At 36.9% G+C, this 21,223-nt stretch overlaps 1 protein-coding gene across 2 annotated transcripts in view; it reads right to left on the bottom strand.

The window, feature by feature from the left end:
• The window catches only part of KDM4C (lysine demethylase 4C), a 308,354-nt gene that overhangs the window by 227,411 nt on the left and 59,720 nt on the right, over positions 1-21,223 (bottom strand). For both annotated transcript variants that reach the window (XM_016214253.2, XM_087822671.1), the window contains 2 exons: positions 15,224-15,417; positions 6,255-6,304 (listed from right to left, as the gene is read on the bottom strand). In XM_016214253.2, coding sequence (XP_016069739.2) covers positions 6,255-6,304; positions 15,224-15,417 — 244 coding nt within the window. The remainder of the gene's footprint in view (positions 1-6,254; positions 6,305-15,223; positions 15,418-21,223) is intronic.

Genomic DNA, 21,223 nt, shown 5'->3' on the forward strand with positions numbered 1-21,223 from the left:
ATTTTACCTCAAAATACCTGCAGGAGTACACAGATCATACCCACCCTCACTCCACAGTCTATGAAAAGTATTTTATTCAACATATACACAATCCAATATAACCACATTATTAGATACAATATAATATTTTTTAAAACTCCAAATTATGCCAGCTAAAGAAATGTTAGTATCTTTCATAATCAATAAATAAATGTTTGAATTATATGTATAAAAAATAACAAAAAAGCTATGACAGAAAAGACAATATTTAACTAAAAATTCAACTTAAGACTATCAGAGATTTTAAAAATTCATGAAACAAAGAGAAAACATTGTTAAAAATTTTTGCAAGTTCTTTAAAATATGCCTTTCAGAATCATTTTTCTATTCGAATATTTAATTGTTTGATATTTTTAAGTTTTGAATAATTTATTTGGAAGAGGTCTTCTCAAAAAGTTATTATATTTTAACTACTGTAACATTCCATAAGACTTTCCAATTTACTGGTCACACAATGGGATAGTCACTCACAATCTTGACGATAAAGAAGTTCCAATGAGAAAGCAGTTCTACACTGACCCCTCAATCATCTAGTGGTGGAAATGGCAGCTAGCACACCACTGCCACACCTCATACGCTCCATGGCCATCAGGTAATAATGCTAGCTAGAGAAGAACACACAGATAAACATGGCCCATCTTTCTATTTTTGTCATGATAAATCACTTGGTTTATTTTTACATAAAAACAAATATACTGAGGAGCCAGATACAAAATCTGCATGGGTGTTGAGGGGTTTTCACTCTACTCTCCTATAGGGATATTTTGGTGGAAGCATTTGAGAAGCAGCCGCCTGTGAGATGCAAACTATGCTATGGGATTTTGTATGAATCTTATGCAATCTTCTCAGCACTTAGCACACAAGATTATTTGAGCACCAACTTTCTTCTCTCCTGCTCCCTGCAAACATACACCTTTCCTTTGGTATTAAATAGCGGAGCTAAGTTTTAGACCGAAGACCTAATTGTTTGACTTATTTGAAGCCACCTTCATCTTGTCTATGTGGCCAGCAAATCAAAGAGAATAACAATTATTAAGAACTTGGAGTTATGCGAAGCCAAGCATGGCTCAGTGGTTGAGCATCAACCTAGGATTCAGGAGATCGCGGTTCAATTCCCGGTCAGGGCACATGCCCGGGTTGTGGGCTCAATCCCCAGTTGGGGGCATGCAGGAGGCAATCAATCAATGAATCTCTCATCACTGATGTTTCTATCTCTTGCTCTCCCTCTCCCTTCTTCTCTCTGAAATCAATAAAGAAAAAGAAATAGAAATAGAGACAGAGACAGAGATAGAGATAGAGATAAAAAAATTTTAAAAAAAGAACTGGGAGTTAAAAACTAAACTAATGCCCTAGGCAGTGTGGCTCATTGGTTGAGCATTGTCCCGTGCAACAGAAGGTTGCTGGTTCAATTCCCAGTCAGGGCACATGCCCCAGTTGTGGGCTACATCCCATGCAGGAGGGGGCATGCAGGAGGCAGCCGATCGATGTGAGAGTGGAACATCAATGTTTCTCTCTTTCTCCCTCTCCCTTTCTCTCTCCCTAAAAAGCAGAAATGTAGAATGTATGTCCACATTACCAGAGATTTTGATTAAGATAATTTCATTTGAATATAATTAAAATTATGCTTTGATAGAATTTTTAAATGGTTTTTGCAATATTCATATGATTATATGAAGCTTAAAAATACAGCAACTATACAAATAGTAAGGGGGAAAAAACACAGAAAAAGGATATGGAAAGACTGTTTCTATGAGAAATGCTTTTAGATAGCATCTACACATGAAAGCTTATTAATGGAATAAACCAATGAGCTACATCATATGTGGGGAGAAACCTGGCCATTTTACCCACATTCCTACATAAGAGGTCAACATTAGGTGTTGCAGCTATAGTTGGCCTCTCCATGCTTCCTAGTGTTTGTGGGGAAATTAATTTTCTCCTCAGGACTGGGCAGAAAATTACCACACTGCAGGCTTCACTTAGTTCCAAGTGTCGCATAATCCATCATCACCTCTACTGGCAGAAATACAGCCCCATGGAGCTCATCAGGACGGTGGCCAGGAGAAATCCATATTAACCATGGTATCAAGAAGGATGGTGGTTCTCCTAAACAATGGCCTTTCTTTTTCTCCTTAACATAGTACACTGTGTAATGGGCAACTTCTTCCCATTTCAAACTGGTTGGCAATTTCCGCCCAATTTAACAGGTATATGGGCCATTACATAAGGTTTTTTACTGCATCTTGAAATCACTTTGCTTCAGTTCCTGCTTTCCTCCCCCTTGACAAGACAGATGGACCACACATACACAGGTCATCCAGGACTTTGGGCTCAAAGAGGTCACAATCAAACTAACCAGGATTTTCCTGGCCCAGCTTCTTCCCTACAGAATCAAAGAACTCTTAAGCTTCCCTCCATGGTAATTCCTCCTTGCTAGCTGGTATTACCTTCCTGAATTCTTCCTCCCCATTCCCTACTGTCACTTCTCAAAACTGTATTTCATCCTACCTTAGAAGTATGCTAGCTTGGTGTATGTTATATATTACTGTCCAATGTATAAAATTCTATTAGGATAGAAACTGGCTGGCTATAAAATATTCAAAAATTCAGCCTTAACCAGCATGGCTAAATGGTTAGAGTGTCAGCCTGCAGACTGAAGGGTCCCAGGTTTGATTCTGGCCAACGGCACATAACTCGGTTGCAGGCTCAATCCCTGGCCCAGGTCGAGGTACATGCAGGAGGCAACCAATCAATTGTATCTCTCTCACATCAATGTCTCTCCTCTCTCTCCCTTCTACTCTCTCTGTCCCTTCCACTCTCTCTGAAAAGCAATGAAAAAAATATCCTTGGGTGAGGATTAAATACACACACACATATATATATTTAAAAATTTAAACACAGACAGTAATATAAAACCAAATTATGAGGAAATTAAGTTTAGGGACTGTCACACCATTCTTAATGCAACTCAACTGATAGTGAGATGAAAGCAAACACACCCTGACACACTGTACATGTCTGAAGCATGAGCTAGGGATGAAGGCAAAGGATGTATCACTGCACTTCTTCATTTTTTATGGCTTAATGGGACCCTTAAAATTGATAGTTTATAATCAGAGGTATTTTATTTATTAGCCTTTCAAAACCAGAAATTTTAATATAATATTTCAGATTATCAGCTAAATCAAGCTTAAAAAAATAATGTATTTACCAATCTGAGAGCTTGTAAAAGTACATTTTCCTAATTCCATGAGAACAGGTCAATTTAGAATCTGTTCATAGAATTAAAAATGACTTATTTATTGCAGTTCTTCTAATCTCTTGACAGCATCTCCTTTGGAAAAAACCCTTTTAAGGGATTTGATGATAGCATCCCAGAAATGCACATATATGCCTAATCTTGAATATAATTTCAGAGAATCTAGACTGCCTACATCCTATCACAGTTGCTTGTCCACCTCCTGGAATAGGGTTCACTGCATATCAAGCTAAGAATCTGCTCCATAGGCTTAAACTCAAGAGTATCAGTAATTTAAATACATATATACCCCAAAAATAACTTTAAAAAAACCATGAACTAAATCAATTCTTCATAACAATGATTCTTCTGTTCTTTTTTGCTGAATGTTGCTCATTTAATAAGTCAAAATGAAAACACCTGTTACAAGTAAACCTAAGGACCCAAAAGAATTAATTTATTCACTTCTACCATCCTATCATTTGAAACAAGATTCCTGCTGATCATTCATACCTCTAAAATTAGCTGCACAAAGTCCTAACTCACATATTCTTTCCCCAGTAGCCAAAATTTTGACCAAAGTAAGTCATCTTTAATCTCTATTAAACACTGGCATTTTATTCACAGTAAGAAACCCATGGAATGCAGTCCTTCACAAAAGTTTTTAGCCATTCCCAATTGTCTTCTCTCCATATTCTGCTTAACTTAATAGAAGAGCAAAGATATTGTCTTATTTCTAAAATGGATGAGATTTAGACATTCTAAAAACTGAAAATCTTCGAAACTGTCATTCATGATTTAGCATTATACCTCTATTCTCCTTTATACTTTCCATTCAATTGTATCAAACGAAAAATTAGAAAGAATGCAATGGCATTACAGGGGAACATAACAAGTATAAAAATTGCAACAATTCACTGGAGATTTTTTATTACATTTATGTCTACATAATATTGAAAAAAACCTGTATAAATGAGAAAGCAGCTGAAGGGCAAAATCAAACTCCTGGCTTTATTAGATGCAGGCCTAATGTCTTTCAGATAAAATATTTGTAGGTGCCACAGTCAATCAAGATTTCAACAGGAACCGAAGATGAAAGCATTCATGCGTAAAAGGCAAGTGTGATAATTATGATATGGAGACAAGATAATGGAAAATATCCGAGGCTGCTTTTCACTTTGAGTATCAAGTGCTGCCTTGACCTAGACATCCTACAATGTGCCATCACATTTACTGTGTTACTTTATCATTTTAATTACTTAGCAGAATTCAATTAATTTGGCTGGCATCTGGTCAGCGGATGGGAATCCTTCACTACCTTATCAGGTCTTTTCCCTGTATCATTTCTCAAAATAGTGCTCCAAAACAATTTTGAATAAACATGCAGTTGAATTTAAAGTTCTTGTTCATCCTTCAAGTTTATTAACCTCTTACTGATTAATGAAATGGCACCTATTTTCCTGGAATGTCGTTTTCAGATAGATTATATCAAAGTGATGACAGACAGATTCTAGCTGAAATTTCAGTGTGACTCTATAAAGTTTACATCGGCTCCATTTTAAAAGTTCTCTGGTTGTAGGGCAAATAGAAAATGGTAGGATAATTACTACAGAGAAAAGGATCGTTCAGCATGCAGATTTAGCACATAGTTCGTAGCCTGCGTATTTAAGAGTTATGGTAATCATTTTCTAAACTGTGCTCTAATCTACTATCCAGAACCAAGATTCACCTACCTTAACGTTCATGAAAATAGTCCCCAACAAAGTTCAAGGTTACAATTACATTGCTACTTTACTATAATGTATTGCATTATAAAAACACTAAGGCATTATAGTTATTACTTGCCAAAATTATAATAATACTTCTTATAAATGTGATATATAACTGTTCTTTCCAATACTCTGCTATAATTTGGAGGAAAGTAACTTTTAGATGTTATTAACAATTTCTGTTCAGAACTGTCAAGTCAAAGAATGGAGTTTCTCAGAGTGCCCATAAAGCGGGGACAAAATTCCTTTCCTACTCAAAGGCAAACCTAACATACCAATGAAACTTAAATTAGTACCTGACTAAAACGGCAATACTTCTGAGGATTCAATCCTGAATAAAGGCAGAACATCTTATCCTTAGCTGTTGCTCAATAAAACTTTACTTTCCCCTGGAAATAAGTCACTATCAGTCTACTTCTTTCTTGATAAGGGTGACTAGCAAAACAGAAGATGATTTTGGCAGGAGGTGAATCTGATTCTTCTCCCTTGTATAAGTAGATGAGGGCAAGGTTGCCTGGCATATTTTTAAGACAGAGAAGAAAAAAGGTACTGTCTACAAATATAAGTAGACATAAGTAAAACCATGAACAGATTTCCCAGAAATAACTATGGACAAAGCCAAAAAATAATAATTCAAGTTCAAGTAAAGAATGTTTAATTTTGCCAGTCTAAGAAGACATACATTCTCACGCTCATCCAGTAACCTGAGGACATTCATCTTCATATTTCCATAAGGGCAGTCCCATGCCAAGGGGTCAAACAAGAACTGGGAGTAAGAAGTCACCCTTTGGTGAAATGATTCAGCAACATAAAAAGTATTCATAAAACACCCGTACCCAAAGTGTACTGCAGCATCAGTACACTTTGGAATTTGTCTCAAGAATGTAACTTAAAAGAAGGAAAAATATTATTGACACAATGATGTTAGTACATTATATGGAAGAGAAAAATATTGGAAATAATCAACATAGTTACATGCAACCACTTGATGAAATACTAAGCAGCGAACTAAAACAACCATGAAGATTATGCAACCAGGAAAACTATGCATACATTAACGTGAAAAAGTTTAAAATTATTCAATTAGAGAAGCATTTAAAAGCCAATAACTTGAAAAGAATAAAATTAACACACTGACATTCTACATTGTAAAACTACCTCAAAAACTAAGAACCTATTTAGAGGAGAAACTCAGAAAGCGAGTTTACCTTGAGCTAGTCGTTCAAGTCGTTTCCCATGCTCTGGGGGTATTGCATACCTAAAATTTTAAACAAAAATAAAGATTTTAGGTTTATAACTGTTCAGCTTCTTCCTAAGACATCTATTCCTAAATAATGTCAGATAAAAGAATTCGACACCAAACTCCACTTAGGTGAACTGAGTAGAGATCAGAAAACCAATCACAAAGTCATATCCCTTGGACACTGGACAGAAGAAAAACAAACGCATAAATCACTTATTTCAATGCCCAGCTCACCATCCCAACCACATTTTAAAGATTAGGGCACAAAGGTCCAACAGCAGGAAAATCCTTAGCCAAGGAGGAAGCTAGCCACAGCACGGAGACTAGAACCTCTCTTCCAACACTGACAGGATCCCAGAAATCCAAGCCTATTTTTGATTGCATGTTTTAGTTTTGTGGTTGGTTAGTTTCTTTGTTTTTAAAAAAAATCTGGGTTGTTGGGTTTTTTTAACATTTTAAAATGTTTTTATTGACAAGCAGGATAGAACACTAAATTATTATGGCAACATTTATACTTTTAACCAATATTTCTATTGTATTTTTCAAATAGATTTTAAATTTTAACAATAAAAAAAATTAAAAATAAATAATCACCAGCAATAAAAAAACAACAACTGTTATTTACTTCATGATTATGTGACTTAAAATCTTTATTATAGAAAACGTAATTTTTCACCTCTGAAGAACAGAAATACTCATTTCTAGTTCCTGGTGTTCTCAAAAGTGAAATACTTGAACTTATTTACTGTAAACTTAATAATAAATTTTAAAACAATAACTTTGCCATATACTACACAAATACTAAATCTTATAGGTAGTCTAATGAGGAAAATTAAGAATATTAAAAATAAAGTTAAATGATCATCTTGTATTTTAAGTAAAAATATGTTATTCTTAAGACCTATGTTTGCTATGTTTACTAGCCCAACTTACTTTTAAGTTCAAGTTACTTTTCACTAAAATAACTTTTCTAATTTTACTTAACACCACACTTGGTTGCATTTAATGCCACTAATAACATATGCAAAACTTAATTGGATCCGATGTAACTAGGCAATTCTCTGAAAGAAAATCCAACATATATCCTGTTCCTTAAGGCACTGTTAATGAAATTATTCCAACTGAATTGGGAAGATAAAATTTTAGCATAACTAAATGACAGTCACCCAATGTATATTTATGATCACTTCACACTAGTTTTTAATCCCTGGTTTATATCACCATATATACAAGAAAATATATATATATGCCCCAGATAAGAGGGTCACCTCCCACATAACATACATACATACACACATACACTGCCAGCCTCAACTTCCTGATCAATTCAAATGTCTATTTCAATCAAAACTTTCTCCCAAGATTTAAGCATCTCCCAGAACTTCACAATTTTTTCAGCATGGTCTTCCCATTTTGCCTTGCCCTCTCTTCATTCCTCCTGGATCATCATGCTCAGGACTATAATGCATAGACAGTCCACAGGCTATGAAGGACAAAGCGTGCTCAAGGTAAATGGGCAGGCTTGGGGCGCTTAATTTCCACTTAAATGGCATGGGGTCAGGAAGATCTAATTTCTCAAAATTTAGTTCATATGATTGTCACATTCCACACTGAAAAATATCATCTAATTATTTAATAAAAATTAAAAATGAGTAATAAATAAAAGTCAACCAGGAGCCAGGCCGGACATGGCTCAGCAGTTGAGTGTCAACCTAGGATCCAGGAGATCGATGTTCGATTCCGGGTCAGGGCATATGCCTGGGTTGCAGGCTCGATCTCCAGTCGGGGGCCTGGAGGAGGCAGCTAAACAATGACTCTCTTATCATTGGTGTTTCTATCTCTCTCTCTCCCTCCCTCTCCCTTCCTCTCTCTGAAATCAATAAAGATATATTTAAATATATATACATATTTATTTTTAAAAAGTCAACGACAAAAGGTTCCAACTTCATAAGAATATGTTAATATTTTTCATCTAAACAATTTTAAAAATCAATACACAGTGGTACCTCAGTTTCCTAATGTAATCCATTCAGGAACACCATTCAAGTTCTGAAACGTTCGAAAACCAAGGGATCAACAGCTGACAGCTAGGCCTCAGGATCTTGCACGCAGCGAAAGCTGTGCGGCGTGTTCAACCTCCGAGGCTTGTTCAAAAACCCAAACATTTACTTCCGGGTGTACAGTGCTCATAAACCGAAATGTTCCTCAACGGAGACATTCGAAAACCAAGGTACCACTGTAAGCCACTATCATTACTGAAACAGAATGCTCTGAATAAAGGGTTAAAAGCCCTTTAAAAAGCCTAAATCACTCGTATGCTTTCAAAAAGTTTTGAATCTTGCTGCTGATAAGATCCAAGGTTTTGTTCATTTCTGTTTGACATACAACTACTTCGTGGAAACACTAACCAATTCTCTTTTTTAATTATAGCATCAAAATACTGCCTGCCTGCCACTTTCATATATACTCAAATAAAAAAATATTTTTGCAAAACAAATACCAAATAATATGTATCTTCTACAAAGTGCTACTACCTAAAGAACAAGATTAAACAGTCTGAAAAGAAAGACGAGCTAGGCAAAAAACTTGTGAACTACATCTGCCACAGCAGTTTGCAAGGCTAATAGCACTAACGCTTGTTTTTTGCGAACTACATGACAAATTTGCATTAACCTGATTTTTCCCTAACAGTTATGGATTTGATTCAGCAATTTATTTTCATTTAAAGGGGTTTCTCTGATTCTTGTACGTGGTGGTGGTGGCTTTAAGTGAAAGAGTAGCAGCAACAAGGCAATCTGAGGCATCTTGAAGGAATTTACAAGTCCTTGATATGCTTATCAAAGGCCTCAAAAGTACTTAATTAATGTAAGTTTACACAGTTTCTGTATAAGAACCCAGTTACCCATCAGTTAGTAAAAACACATTACATCTCAGCACTTCAGGGAAAAGAGATTTACTATCAAAATTGCCAACACTAAACCTCATGATGCTTCCTTTAGGGAATTCTGCTGAGCAAGGGTCTCTGGGACCCACTGGATTGCAGGCATGTGAATATGGTTGTGCTCATCTCCAAATCAGGCTCTGCTCTAAGTAAAATTCGATTAATAAAAATTTTTCCTACCAGTTATCAATGTACTCTCTTCTTTCTACAAATACAGCTAGCATATGAGCACAAAATTAATACCATACTTTTTGGGAATAGTTCCAATTTTTTAAAACTTTTTAAACAATATTTTCTAAAATATATATAGGTATGCCTACAAATAATCAGATAACTTATGCAGTTAATTTTATTTAATACTTTGATTTAAAAGTATTAATTAAAGGCCTTGGCCAGGTAACTCAGTTGGTTAGAATGTCATCCTGATACACCAAGGTTGTGGGTTCAATCCCCAGTCAGGGCACATAGAAGAAACAACCAATGAATGCATAAATAAGTGGAACAACAAATCAGTGTTTCTCTCTCATGTGCACTCTCTCTCTTCGTCTCTCTAAAATTAATTTTTAAAAAGTATCAATTAAAGTCTTTTAGAGAGCAAATTTCTCTAGGGAGGGTAATTAAAACCAGAAACAAATCACTATTACTTTGAAGAGTATGTTTTTCTATACAAACCATCAAAAAGATACAGCTTTTACTATTACTCAATTAGTCTAACATTTGCAATGAGAATATATTAATGAAGCTAAACTTACCAAATATGTAAATTAAAAGTAGGAGTTAGTAGCATGGGTTACTAATTCAATGTATCATTAAATATTATAAAACTGTCCAATCCCTAAGTAATGTCCTACTGTGTTTAAAGAAAAAAACTCAATAAGGAATTCCTTTAGTAAGACTTTTCAGTTAAGAAAAATTTATTGAGCCCAGCTGAGCATGGCTCAGCAGTTGAGCATCGACCTAGGATCCAGGAGATCAAGGTTCGATTCCCGATCAGGGCACATGCCCAGGTTGCGGGCTCGATCCCCAGTTGAGGGCGTGCAGGAGGCAGCCGATCAATGATGACTCTCTCATCACTGATGTTACTTTCTCTTCTTCTCCCTTCCTCTCTCTGAAATCAATAAAGATATATTTTTTTAAAAAATTTATTGAGTACCTACTATGCGCCAGGCACTGGAGACATGCTAGTGAACAAGACTATTAGGGTCTCCCCACTCCGGAGGCTCACATTTTGATGGAAAAGATGCTTAGGTCAATCTGATGCTATATAAGTTGTGGGGGTTTTTAGGTAAGACTTGAATTCTAAAATGCAACAATAATCAAATATTTATAAGTAAACAGCTTCTCCTCTATCCCAGGAAGGGTAAGAAAAAAGAACATGAAAGGGTAGGGGTGAGATGAGAGGGAGTGAATGGAGAGCAGTAAAGATGAAGAGAGAGGCTGAGACAGATACCCAGTGGGAGCATCTGATCTCCTGGATTGAACCATGCTTCTAGCTTATTCCAACTACTTATAACGCAAGCAACCTTCTTGCTTAAGTTGGTGTTCTGATATTTAGAATCAAGAATTCTTATTAATATAAGATCTATGAGGTCTTATAGATGACATCATAGATGACCTATATGACATGTAATATACATATATTTGTTAAATGAATGTAGGAAATATGTTAGCATCTATTGAGCACGTGCAACATATCAGGAGCTGTGATATATGCTATGTATACAGTATTTTATTTAATCCACACAACTACCTTACAAGGTGGGCACCAGAACCATGTGAGCGTTTAACAAGAGGAAACTGGGGTTATATAATAATTGCTCAAGGTCTCATGCTTACTAAAAAGTAATGCCAGAACTCCAAACACAACACTCTGGTGCAAAAGCTGGTGCTCTCAAATACTACAAAACACTAATCAATGATCCAATGAAAAAGCATCAAACGAAGTTTATATCTATTCTGAATCATCTGACATCACTTATTGCTATGTGGTATTTTCAGTTTGTTGAACAAAATTTAACCAAATCCACAATGCTGCTGTCCATTCTTAATTTTTCTAAAAGCATTCAGAAAAACCTTTCTTGATTTTAGACCATTTCACAGCTTAAGACATGTCCTCTTAAATCTCACCTTTCTCATTCTCTGCACAGTAAATCTAAAAGTCTCTTATTCACTGTCTTTGGACATGGACTCAGAAAGAAGGATTCAAGACATCATCTAATTCTGCATCTCCCAGCAGCTGACCACTATCATAAGCACATGATGCTTAGAAGGGAGAATTATATTTTATTCTTGAAACTTCTATTCTATTATATGCCAAGTTTAGACTTTAAGTAATTACTATGACCAAAAAAATGATTTCTTTTCATAAGGTTATTAAAATAATAGTAATTAAGAATATTTGGATAGTACTTTACAGTTTACAAAGCACTTTCACACAGAGTATATCCCTGGACTCTCCTAGCAATCCTGTAAGCAGACAGTGAATAAATCATGCCTCCATTTGGCAGTTAAAGAAACTTATGATGAAAGTACAGTGTTTTGCCCTAAGTCATTCAGCTGGTAAGTGACAGATTGGGATTTTAAAACAGGTCTTCTTGCTCCAAAGTCAATATTAATTCCAAGAAAATAAATACCACTGACTGCCAAAGCAGTTTTCTATCTGCTTATTTTAAGCATTCTTTTCCCCTTAAACCTTATGCCAGAAATGTTTAAATAAATCATCAGCCCCTCTAAAGTCTCTTCAGTTCCCAAAACTCTGTATTCATGAACACTTACTTGGCAAAATCTGTCACACACAGTGCCCAGAAAAGTATGTCTCGGGGCTCCCACCTGGAGCTGTGCATATCTGCAACTACTCAGAAATCTCAGGAAGCTTGGTGTTCTTAAGTTACATCTTAGACTAGAATCTTTATAAAATGTTATATATATTTCCTTCTCTGCCCTTCAACAGATTAATCCAAAACAATTTAACCTTCTTCTGATTTAAAACAAGAATTATTTACAGAACATCAGTCCTGTAGCCAGGCTGATGATTCAAAGGCAACCTGATGATTCAAAGGCAAACAGATACTGACCTCCAACTTCAAGGCAGGTCCAGGAAAAAGAAGGGGGTTGTCACCACTTGAAAGGTACAAAAACATGTCTACAGTAGGGGCAGCACATGGTCTAGAAAGCATTCAGGCAAAAATCTAAGGGATACAGGGGCAGAGGAGAGCAGTGTAGACAAGGAAGTAGGCAGGGGATCCTAGGCAGCAGTCTTCGCAATAATCACACCAAAAGTTTGGGGCCTCAGGGTAGACCTAAAGAAGAGGAAGAAGCAGAGGTTCATCGCCAGCCTGTAAGGCCAGAGAGAGGGAGGAAGACAGAGCCAGGACAGATACGTCAAGCTCAGGAGAGGGCAACCCTGGAGAAGAGTAAAGGTAACTGTCTCGGATGCAACTCAACCAGCAAAGGAAAGCAGAAAAGGAAACACAACCTCCATCACCTTGTCATCCTCTCTTGTAGAAGTAAAAATATTCCTATGGTTGGAGGTCATAAAGATTAACCATGTCATTCTGTGGGTGAGGAAACTTTAGTCCACAGAAGTACAGTTATTTGTTCAAAGCCGCACATTAGCAGCAGAATAAGGGCTAACGTCCTGATTGCTGGTCCCTCAATCTAAGCTCTGCCACACACGCTTCCTGCCTCCCAATATTTACACGAGTTTGTATTGCTTCTACCCACTTTCAAAGCTCATTTTAAATATATTATGATGATTACTGAAATGAATTTTAATGATGATAGAGTTTACCTCAAAATTATTTAAGCTGAGCTAATATAATCTCTCATAAATTTACTGAGAAATATTCTTAGGGTCATTTATACCACTTGTTTCCTACAGTAGTTATCTTAGAAAATGGAATGTAGATTAGCTGTCATGCTCACTGTTGTGTTTTATTACTTTATCATTATAAATAATGGTCAAGGTGAAATATAATAGTGTTATTATAAATCTAACCTTAATGCATATAATGGAGTCTATATGCTTAATCACTAATAGAGTAATTAAATACTGAAAATATTCATGCTGGGAGAAAGAAATACTTTGGAAACTGGCTTAATTATTCTCACAAATAGTAGTGCTCCTTCCCAAAGATACGAGATTCTAGAATCATTCTTTTTCCTGACCAGAATATTCTCCCCTAAGTGATCTTTAGGAGACAACATAATCCTGTTCCCAAAACAAGGGGAAAGAATCATCTTTCTCCATAAGAAAGAAGAGACCTCATCTAAACTCCTCTAATACTAAAAATTCTAATTAATGTCCTAGGCATTCTCATTAATTAATATCTAAAAAAACCTCCAGAAAATTCTTGCCACTGACTTTTCAGGTTTCAAAGGGAAATATAGTATATAGTTGCCTATATACTACTAGATTTCACTAACATGTTGAATTTATCCACTTCATTTAATTTTATCCACACTGAAAGTGGGTGTCAGAAAAAGCATAGAGATCATCATGCAGCTGAGAAACTGCCCAGGAGTCCATGCACTACTTCATAATATTTCTCAAAGTCTCTGATAGGTAAGTTCCAAAAGTACTCAAGAATGACATTCCAATAGACTTTCAGGGTATCGCTGAAGAAATATGACAGAGACCCACAGGGCCTAGAGTGTGCGCTCACAATGGACCCTCAGTAAACACTGTGGAAGGAACAATCCCACCACACTGTCTGTCACAAAGCCTATGTCCCAGATCAAGTATTTAAAATGTTTAAGTTCGATTTATTCCTCTAAGAGAGCAGAATGCTAAGAATTTATCAAATTAAATGGACTTACAAGTTAAAGAGCTTCCCACTAAGTTTTTTTAGATGAAAAAACTCCATAGCAAACTAAGAACTGCCTGGATTTCTCTTGTATGTCCTAAAAACTTTACCCTTCCACCTAAAACTTTCCTTCCAATTAGATATCATTTTCAACCATTAGGAAGTTCTGCTATATTTGAATTTTTTGGAGAAAGCTTACAATTTCTCACTTCACCAAATGATAAAACCTCAAAGGCAAGACTGGACTAGAACCTATACACTGTATCTCAGCTCCTACTTAGCAGAACTTGAAAGAGGTCATTCTCTTTAAATTGTAGCCAAGAAAGCCTCTGGGCTGGCACAAGCACCTGAAGAGCTTCCTAAATGTTCATCAGAAACATCCTGTTTCCTGGGTTGTCCAGTTGATGCTTCATATGCTTCTGCCTGTGTTACCCTGCATGTACATATATTAGAGAAAATAGACTGATGATATAGAAACAGACTCCCCTAAGACTAAAACCCATGAAAACAAGTTTAAAACATGAAACTGGCTGACCACAAAGGATACCATGTGATTGGCAGACTAATAATTACAAATATGTAGTGAATTTACTGTACAATGCATTTTATAGAGCAGTAAATTTTAAAACCGTTGCTCAGAAAGATGAGGACAGAGACTCATAAACAGTGGAAACTGCAAATTAAGAACACATATCAACATTAACTTGCTCTGTGACCCATGCATATCATCCAAAGAGTGATAACAGACCCTCCTGATTCATCTCTCCTCTCCCTCTAGCCAACACATACTATATGGAACTTGTCGTTTATTTAGAGGAGGCGGGAACGGAAGATTATTAAGATTATTTGATACTTTACATCCAGAAAGTCAACTTTCCCATATACCTTCCAACAAATGCTCAGATAAGTAAAGATGCCTAACAAATTCTTCAAGACTAAAATATCTATCAACCCATCACCCACATAATGGTCTGTAGGCAACTTTAGATAGACAAGTCACCACTAGCTTTATGATTTTGAGCAAATCCCTGGGCATAGTAGAAGACAATTCATTATTACAGTCAAAAACTTCCTTACAGCTCATACAAATCTGATTCCACCAAAGAAAAACATCCTCTTCAATACCTTTATCTGCTTTACCCAAACTTCAAAACTCCAAAGTAAATGAATACTAAACATATAACTTGCCAAGACTTGGGCTCTCCAAAGTGGAGATAATTAATGCTGTAGAGGTCCATATCCTCGGTGTGCCACGCGAATGTGGTTTTCCACATGCCAAAATAGAGATAAGGGGTATTGACACCCTCAATAGAAATACCGCACTCTTCCTCAACCACATCCAAGACTGTATTAAGGCGAGCTATGTTCCATTCATCCACACCCTGGAACCAGGAGAGAGAGAGAAAAAAAATCAAACATTAATATACTGGTAAAGATAACATTTACAAATCAAACCATCATCTGCCGAATTACTACACTGTATATTTTAATTCACTTAGAAATGAAAAATAAAGCAGTTATTATTCAAGAAACACACATATATATCCATTATTAATTCTCCAAGGTTATGAGCATAATGTGGTTCAATACAAATACTAGTACAAAATTATACCAAATGACTCCCTGATTCCCAATATAAATGTAAGTTAAGACCCCCACTTGCTGTTAGCAAAACAATTATTGCTCCAAAGCATATGATCTGGAGTGTGCTTTCTATCTTTGGCACACCTTTTGTTTTGAGGTTTTTGTTTTTATTTTTCAGTTTCTTTGTTTATTTGTATATTAGCTTAGACGACATATTCAACATCAGATAACATTTCAAGATACCACTAGCAAATACATCTTCTTTCATCCCTCTTTCATCCCCATCCAATTCAATTTCAGCAGGGGATACATCATTTCCTAAATATTGAATTCTACTGGAAAAACTCTTAGCACTATCCTAAGCCACAGTACATTGTGCTTTTATTGCTTTTTCAACTAAATATTAAACTCTATGTTGATGGGAAATTTTAAACACAGAATAACTGTTTAAAATGCTTATCCAAACTTTGGTAAAATTGCTGAAATAATAGGGTTTTCTAACAATAACCCAACATGGCTGGTGAAGATAGAAAGAAAAGGTTAGAGTCGCTGGTATAAGAGTTAAAGTTAAAGGAAAAGATTCTGATTTTATTAAATCTTACCAATCAATTATTAATTCACAAATGCTTAAAAAATATATTAAAAACTATGTATTTTCCCATAAGCCTTTCTCATAATCAGATATAAATATCAGAGATTGTAACATTCCAATGCAATCATGAAGAAACTGTAATACCTTTAAAACCATTTCACCCTGGCCAGTGTGTCCCAGTGGTTAAAGCGTCAGCCTGAAGGGTCACAGGTTTAATTCACAGTCGAGGGCATGTACCTAGGCTGCAGGTTCAATCCCTGGCCCTGCTTGGGACATGTGCAGGAGGCAACCAATCGATGTCTCTCTCACATCAGTGTGCGTGTGTGTCTCTCTCTCTCCCCACTACTTCCCACTCTCTAAAAATCAATGGAAAAAATATCTCCAGTGAGGATTAACAAAAAAAACAAAACAAAACAAAAAAACACAGAAAAACCACTTCAGCCCAGCCAGCGTGGCTCAGCAGTTGAGCATCGACCTATAATCAGGAGATTCCCAATCAGGGAACATGCCCAGGTTGCAGGCTCAATCCCCAGCAGAGGGTGTGCAGGAGGCAGCCGATCAATGACTCTCATCATTGATGTTTCTCTCTCTCTCTCCCTCTCCCTTTCTCTCTCTGAAATTAATAAAAATATATTTTAAAAAAACACATTTCAATCTGTTCAAGGTGCTATTAAAGAGAGACATTAAATTGATGTATGTACACCAATAAGGCCCTCTCCAATAACTGCCAATGGCCTCACAGTCACATCTAATATTTCCCTTATACACTAAAAACTTTTGTGCAGGGTTGTTCTGTTTTTGTTTTGGTCTGTAGATAATTCTCTAATCAGCGCAGTAATCTTACCTCCTCAAGCTTTTTGGTTATAAAAATTGTTGATGGAGCAGTTAATGAAACTCTGCCTCAGGTAACCTAATTGAAAATGCCAGTGGAAATAATTTAATCACCAAATTCTCCCAAGTAGCCACTCTATCTGAAACCCCACAGTAGGAAGTTTATTTGGAAATTGGTCAAAGTAAGTATTCTTTTAGAGAATATCCTAAGTTCTAACTTATGAGACTTCATAAAGTTCAAATTATGTAAAATATTTTATCTCTATTTATAGTGATGCAATCTCTTAACCCTAGTCCAATCAGACTTCAGTCCAATCATTCTAATAATAAAGTCCTATTTAAAAGTCATTACTGAGGCAATGAATCTGAAGTAATAAATGAAAGCCATATTATAGGAATCATTTTTAAACTGAATGAACTTGCAAATATTGGAACAAAGTATTCCTCTGAAACTCCTACATTTAGATAAGTCTTACTTTATTACTGACTGATATTATTTTTAAAAAATAACTAAGGCTGACTCTTTTGACATCCCCAGACCTGTGGGTCTAAGGGGATGATGGTAGAAAAGTAAGAGTGCTGGCATAAGACCCAGATTATAACCCAGGCTCTGCCACTGACCAGGGTGAAAATCACTGAGCTTCCAATCTTTCTTCATGAAAACATGAGGGCTAGCACCCTCCCAGATATTTATGGAATACTAAACATGCTAAAGGACACAAAACATTTAGAAAATAATACTTATTATTTCTTAGAATAAATGGAATAAATATCTCCACTATTCTCTAGTAAATCTTACTGGAAAGTCTCCTCCAAAATATCAAACATGTGATAAGAAATAATAAAGTCCTATGACATTTATTACTGAACTTCTCCCCATTAACAGGCAAATAACATGTTTTTTGCAAGGCTAAGTGATCGGCAGGGCCAAATGATGGGCAAGGCCAAGGTTGATGTGAGGCTGAAACTTAATTTCTTTTGCTCAAATTAAATATCATATCATTTCAATTACAGAGATGATTAAAATATTAAGACTAACTGGTATAAAGACGCTGAAGACAAATCTTCAAAATTTCTTCTCCAATTTCTGGTCTCTATTACTACCTGAACTGGCTGACTGCCTCCAAGGACAGGCTCTACTCAAACACTGATGAGCACCAGGTCTCCTTCACAAATTCAGACAGAGTATCACCTAGATGAAGTATCACACCATACTCTACCTCATTACACTACAAACATATACACCACACCTACTCATAAAAATCTTGTAAAATAGATGACATTATACCCAAATGAACAAATGGGGAAACCTAATACTCCTCGATAGTAGTAGATGGCAAAGATAAACCTACATCTATCTGACTCCTGTAAGTGCTAGGCTTCCAGTTCTGATCATTTTACAGCATATCATCCTCCTCTCTCAGTAACATTTGTCAACAAAGATCCAATGAGCTGAAATTTAGGACAGGCAAACACATAAAGCTGCCACATTCTCCCCACCCAGGGGTACAACCATTCTACACAAACACTGGCAAAGCTTACAGTAGAAGGGGCTTCACTTGGGGGCTGGTGATAGAACTGATTTAGTGTAAAAGTCTCCAGAAAGACTTCAGCCACAAACAAGCCCCACAATGACAAGTCAAAACTTGCCAAATGGTTCAAAGCTTAAAGCTATCGAATCTCAGCAGGAAGTCCGCACACCAGCCCAAGTTCATAGACAAATGCCTCTCCCAGATTCTTCCCCTCAAATAAAGCTCTTCTGCACAATGTTCAGCAGGTCCAGGTGGGTATTTGTCACTCACCTGACCTCTACTAGGCAGATGTTTCCTCCTGGATCTCTACTCCCTTCACCCCAATTACCCAATCAACATTCTAGGCCTGTCCTGCTCTGTGTCTATTTATACTGTGTCTGTCTGGTTTTCTGAAATAATTCACCATTGGACCGTGATTTGTACACATATGTATAACTGAAAATTTTAGCAAGGATCTTTCCTTTATCTTCCACCTATCAGAAATCAGATGGCAGTTTAAAAGAACTCTTTAGTATTCAATGGCATAACCAGAGTCAACAGCTGTTTAAGGAAGTGGGTGCCCCAAACTGGCATCAGAACATGAATGATGCATCCATAACCCTACATAGAGACTATACCAACTTTGAGGTCACAGCCCTTATGCTCTGGGCCACATCCAGGCCAATGAGCACCCTTTTCTCAGCACTGTGAGCATCCAGAACCCACTCTACAGTCACTGGCAGACTAAAGGATGGCATGGCAGCAACATGCCACATTAGGAACCTCACCAATAATGCTCCATTCCCCCCAATACAGATAAATAATGCAATATCATAGTGAACCAATTTTTTAAACTATTTCCAGTGAAACATCAGCCCTACCAGAGGCTGTGGTCAAAAACCTCTGGCCTTCTTTTCTCCTCCTCTTAGAGAGTCATGGTGAGAGGCCCTACTATAAGGAAGCCTGTTTAACTTTGCTTGACTCCACGTTTCCCAAATATTATCTGACCATGAAACCATGTTTACATACTACATTAACATCTGTAAATAGTAGCGGGCAGGACAGCACATCAGGAGAGGCATTCTAGTACACTGTTCCCTCTGTGCCCCAGCCCAAATATCTCAGCAGTTAATCAGAGAGTGACTCCAACCACAGCAGAGAAGGTATTTAAGAACCCATATTCCCACTGGAATATGGTCACATTTATTGTTATCATGATATGCATATGTAATTTGAGTATAGTGCCTAAAAATACACAGAGATGGATGGTATAAGTTAAAAGCTATTAAGACACCCCCAAAAGGTATTTCTAAATGAACACAGACTAAGAGATTAAAAGTAGGAAGGAAAGAGGAAAGAACTGAAAAAGAAACTTTTTTTTATCCTCACTCAAGGTTATCGTTTCCATTGCTTTTCAGAGAACGGAAGGTAGAGAGAGAGAAACATCGATGTGAGAGAGACACATCAATTGGTTGTCTCCTGCACGAGCCCATACCAGGGCTGGGATCGAGTCTGTAACTGAGGTATGCGTCCTTGGCTGAAATCGAACCCAGGACCCTTAAGTCCACGAGCCAATGCTCTAACCACTGAGCCAAACCGGCTAGGGCCTAAACAAACTTTTAACCCTGCCAAATGTACTGACAAGTGGAGAATGGGCTTTTTCTTTTAAGTACATAAAAATGAGGGCATGTCCACCAAAGACTACAAAAAAGTTCTTCTGGAATAAAAGATAAATTAGTAAATTATAAAAGTCATGGTTAACACACATACTCTTCTGTCCTCACCCAGCAAAGAGCAAAATGAGACAATTTTTTTTCTCAAAAAATGAAACAATATCAGAAAAGTAGTATGCTGCATGGGAGTCAAAAGTTCTCTAACCAAACACTGGCTCTGCTGATGGTTTCTCAATAAACATTCATGGCAGAGCAGTGACCAGAGTTTAAGTTTGCCAACTAGGCCATGGCAAAAATGTGGCCACCTTGAGATGTCCATAAAAAAGGTCTAGTCCCTCAATGGAACTACTTTAAGAAATATACCCTTGCCAGCATAAGTGGGGACCCAAGGCTTTTTTTTTTTTTTAATATATCTTTATTGATTTCAGAGAGGAAGGGAGAGGGAGAAAGGGAGAGAGATAGAAACATCAATGATGAGAGAATCGTCACTGATTGGCTGCCTCCTGCATGCCGCCTACTGGGGATCGAGCCCGCAACCCAGGCATGTGCCCTGACCGGGAATCGAACCGTGATCTCCTGGATCCTAGGTTGATGCTCAACCACTGAACCACGCCCGGCCAGGCCCAAGGCTTCTTAATAGTACATAATTCCAAAGTTGCCTACCTCAAGGGACAGTTGTAAAGAAAAGATTGCAAAGTACATATGAAAATATTTAGAAAAATCTTCTTTCTAACTACATTTTTTCTTTTTAAAAGGTGGGAGGACCACAGCTTTTTTGAGAGGTATTCCCCAGGGCTCAGAGCCTACCCTACCTCAAAGAGGGTTGTCAGCGGCAGGTTCCAAAGGGCACAGCAGGAAGTGAAGAGCTGAGTAATAAAGCAGAAGTTACACTCAGGTGCCCAAAGAGCCAGGCAGGTAACATCAATGAGTGAAGCAGCCAGGTGTAAATCAAAAGGGAGGTAAGAAAGACCATTTGGAGACCATCTACTATCCTAAC

This window comes from Miniopterus natalensis, chromosome 12 (assembly GCF_054644295.1).
Source record: "Miniopterus natalensis isolate mMinNat1 chromosome 12, mMinNat1.hap1, whole genome shotgun sequence".
In the NCBI taxonomy this organism is placed as follows: domain Eukaryota; kingdom Metazoa; phylum Chordata; class Mammalia; order Chiroptera; family Miniopteridae; genus Miniopterus; species Miniopterus natalensis.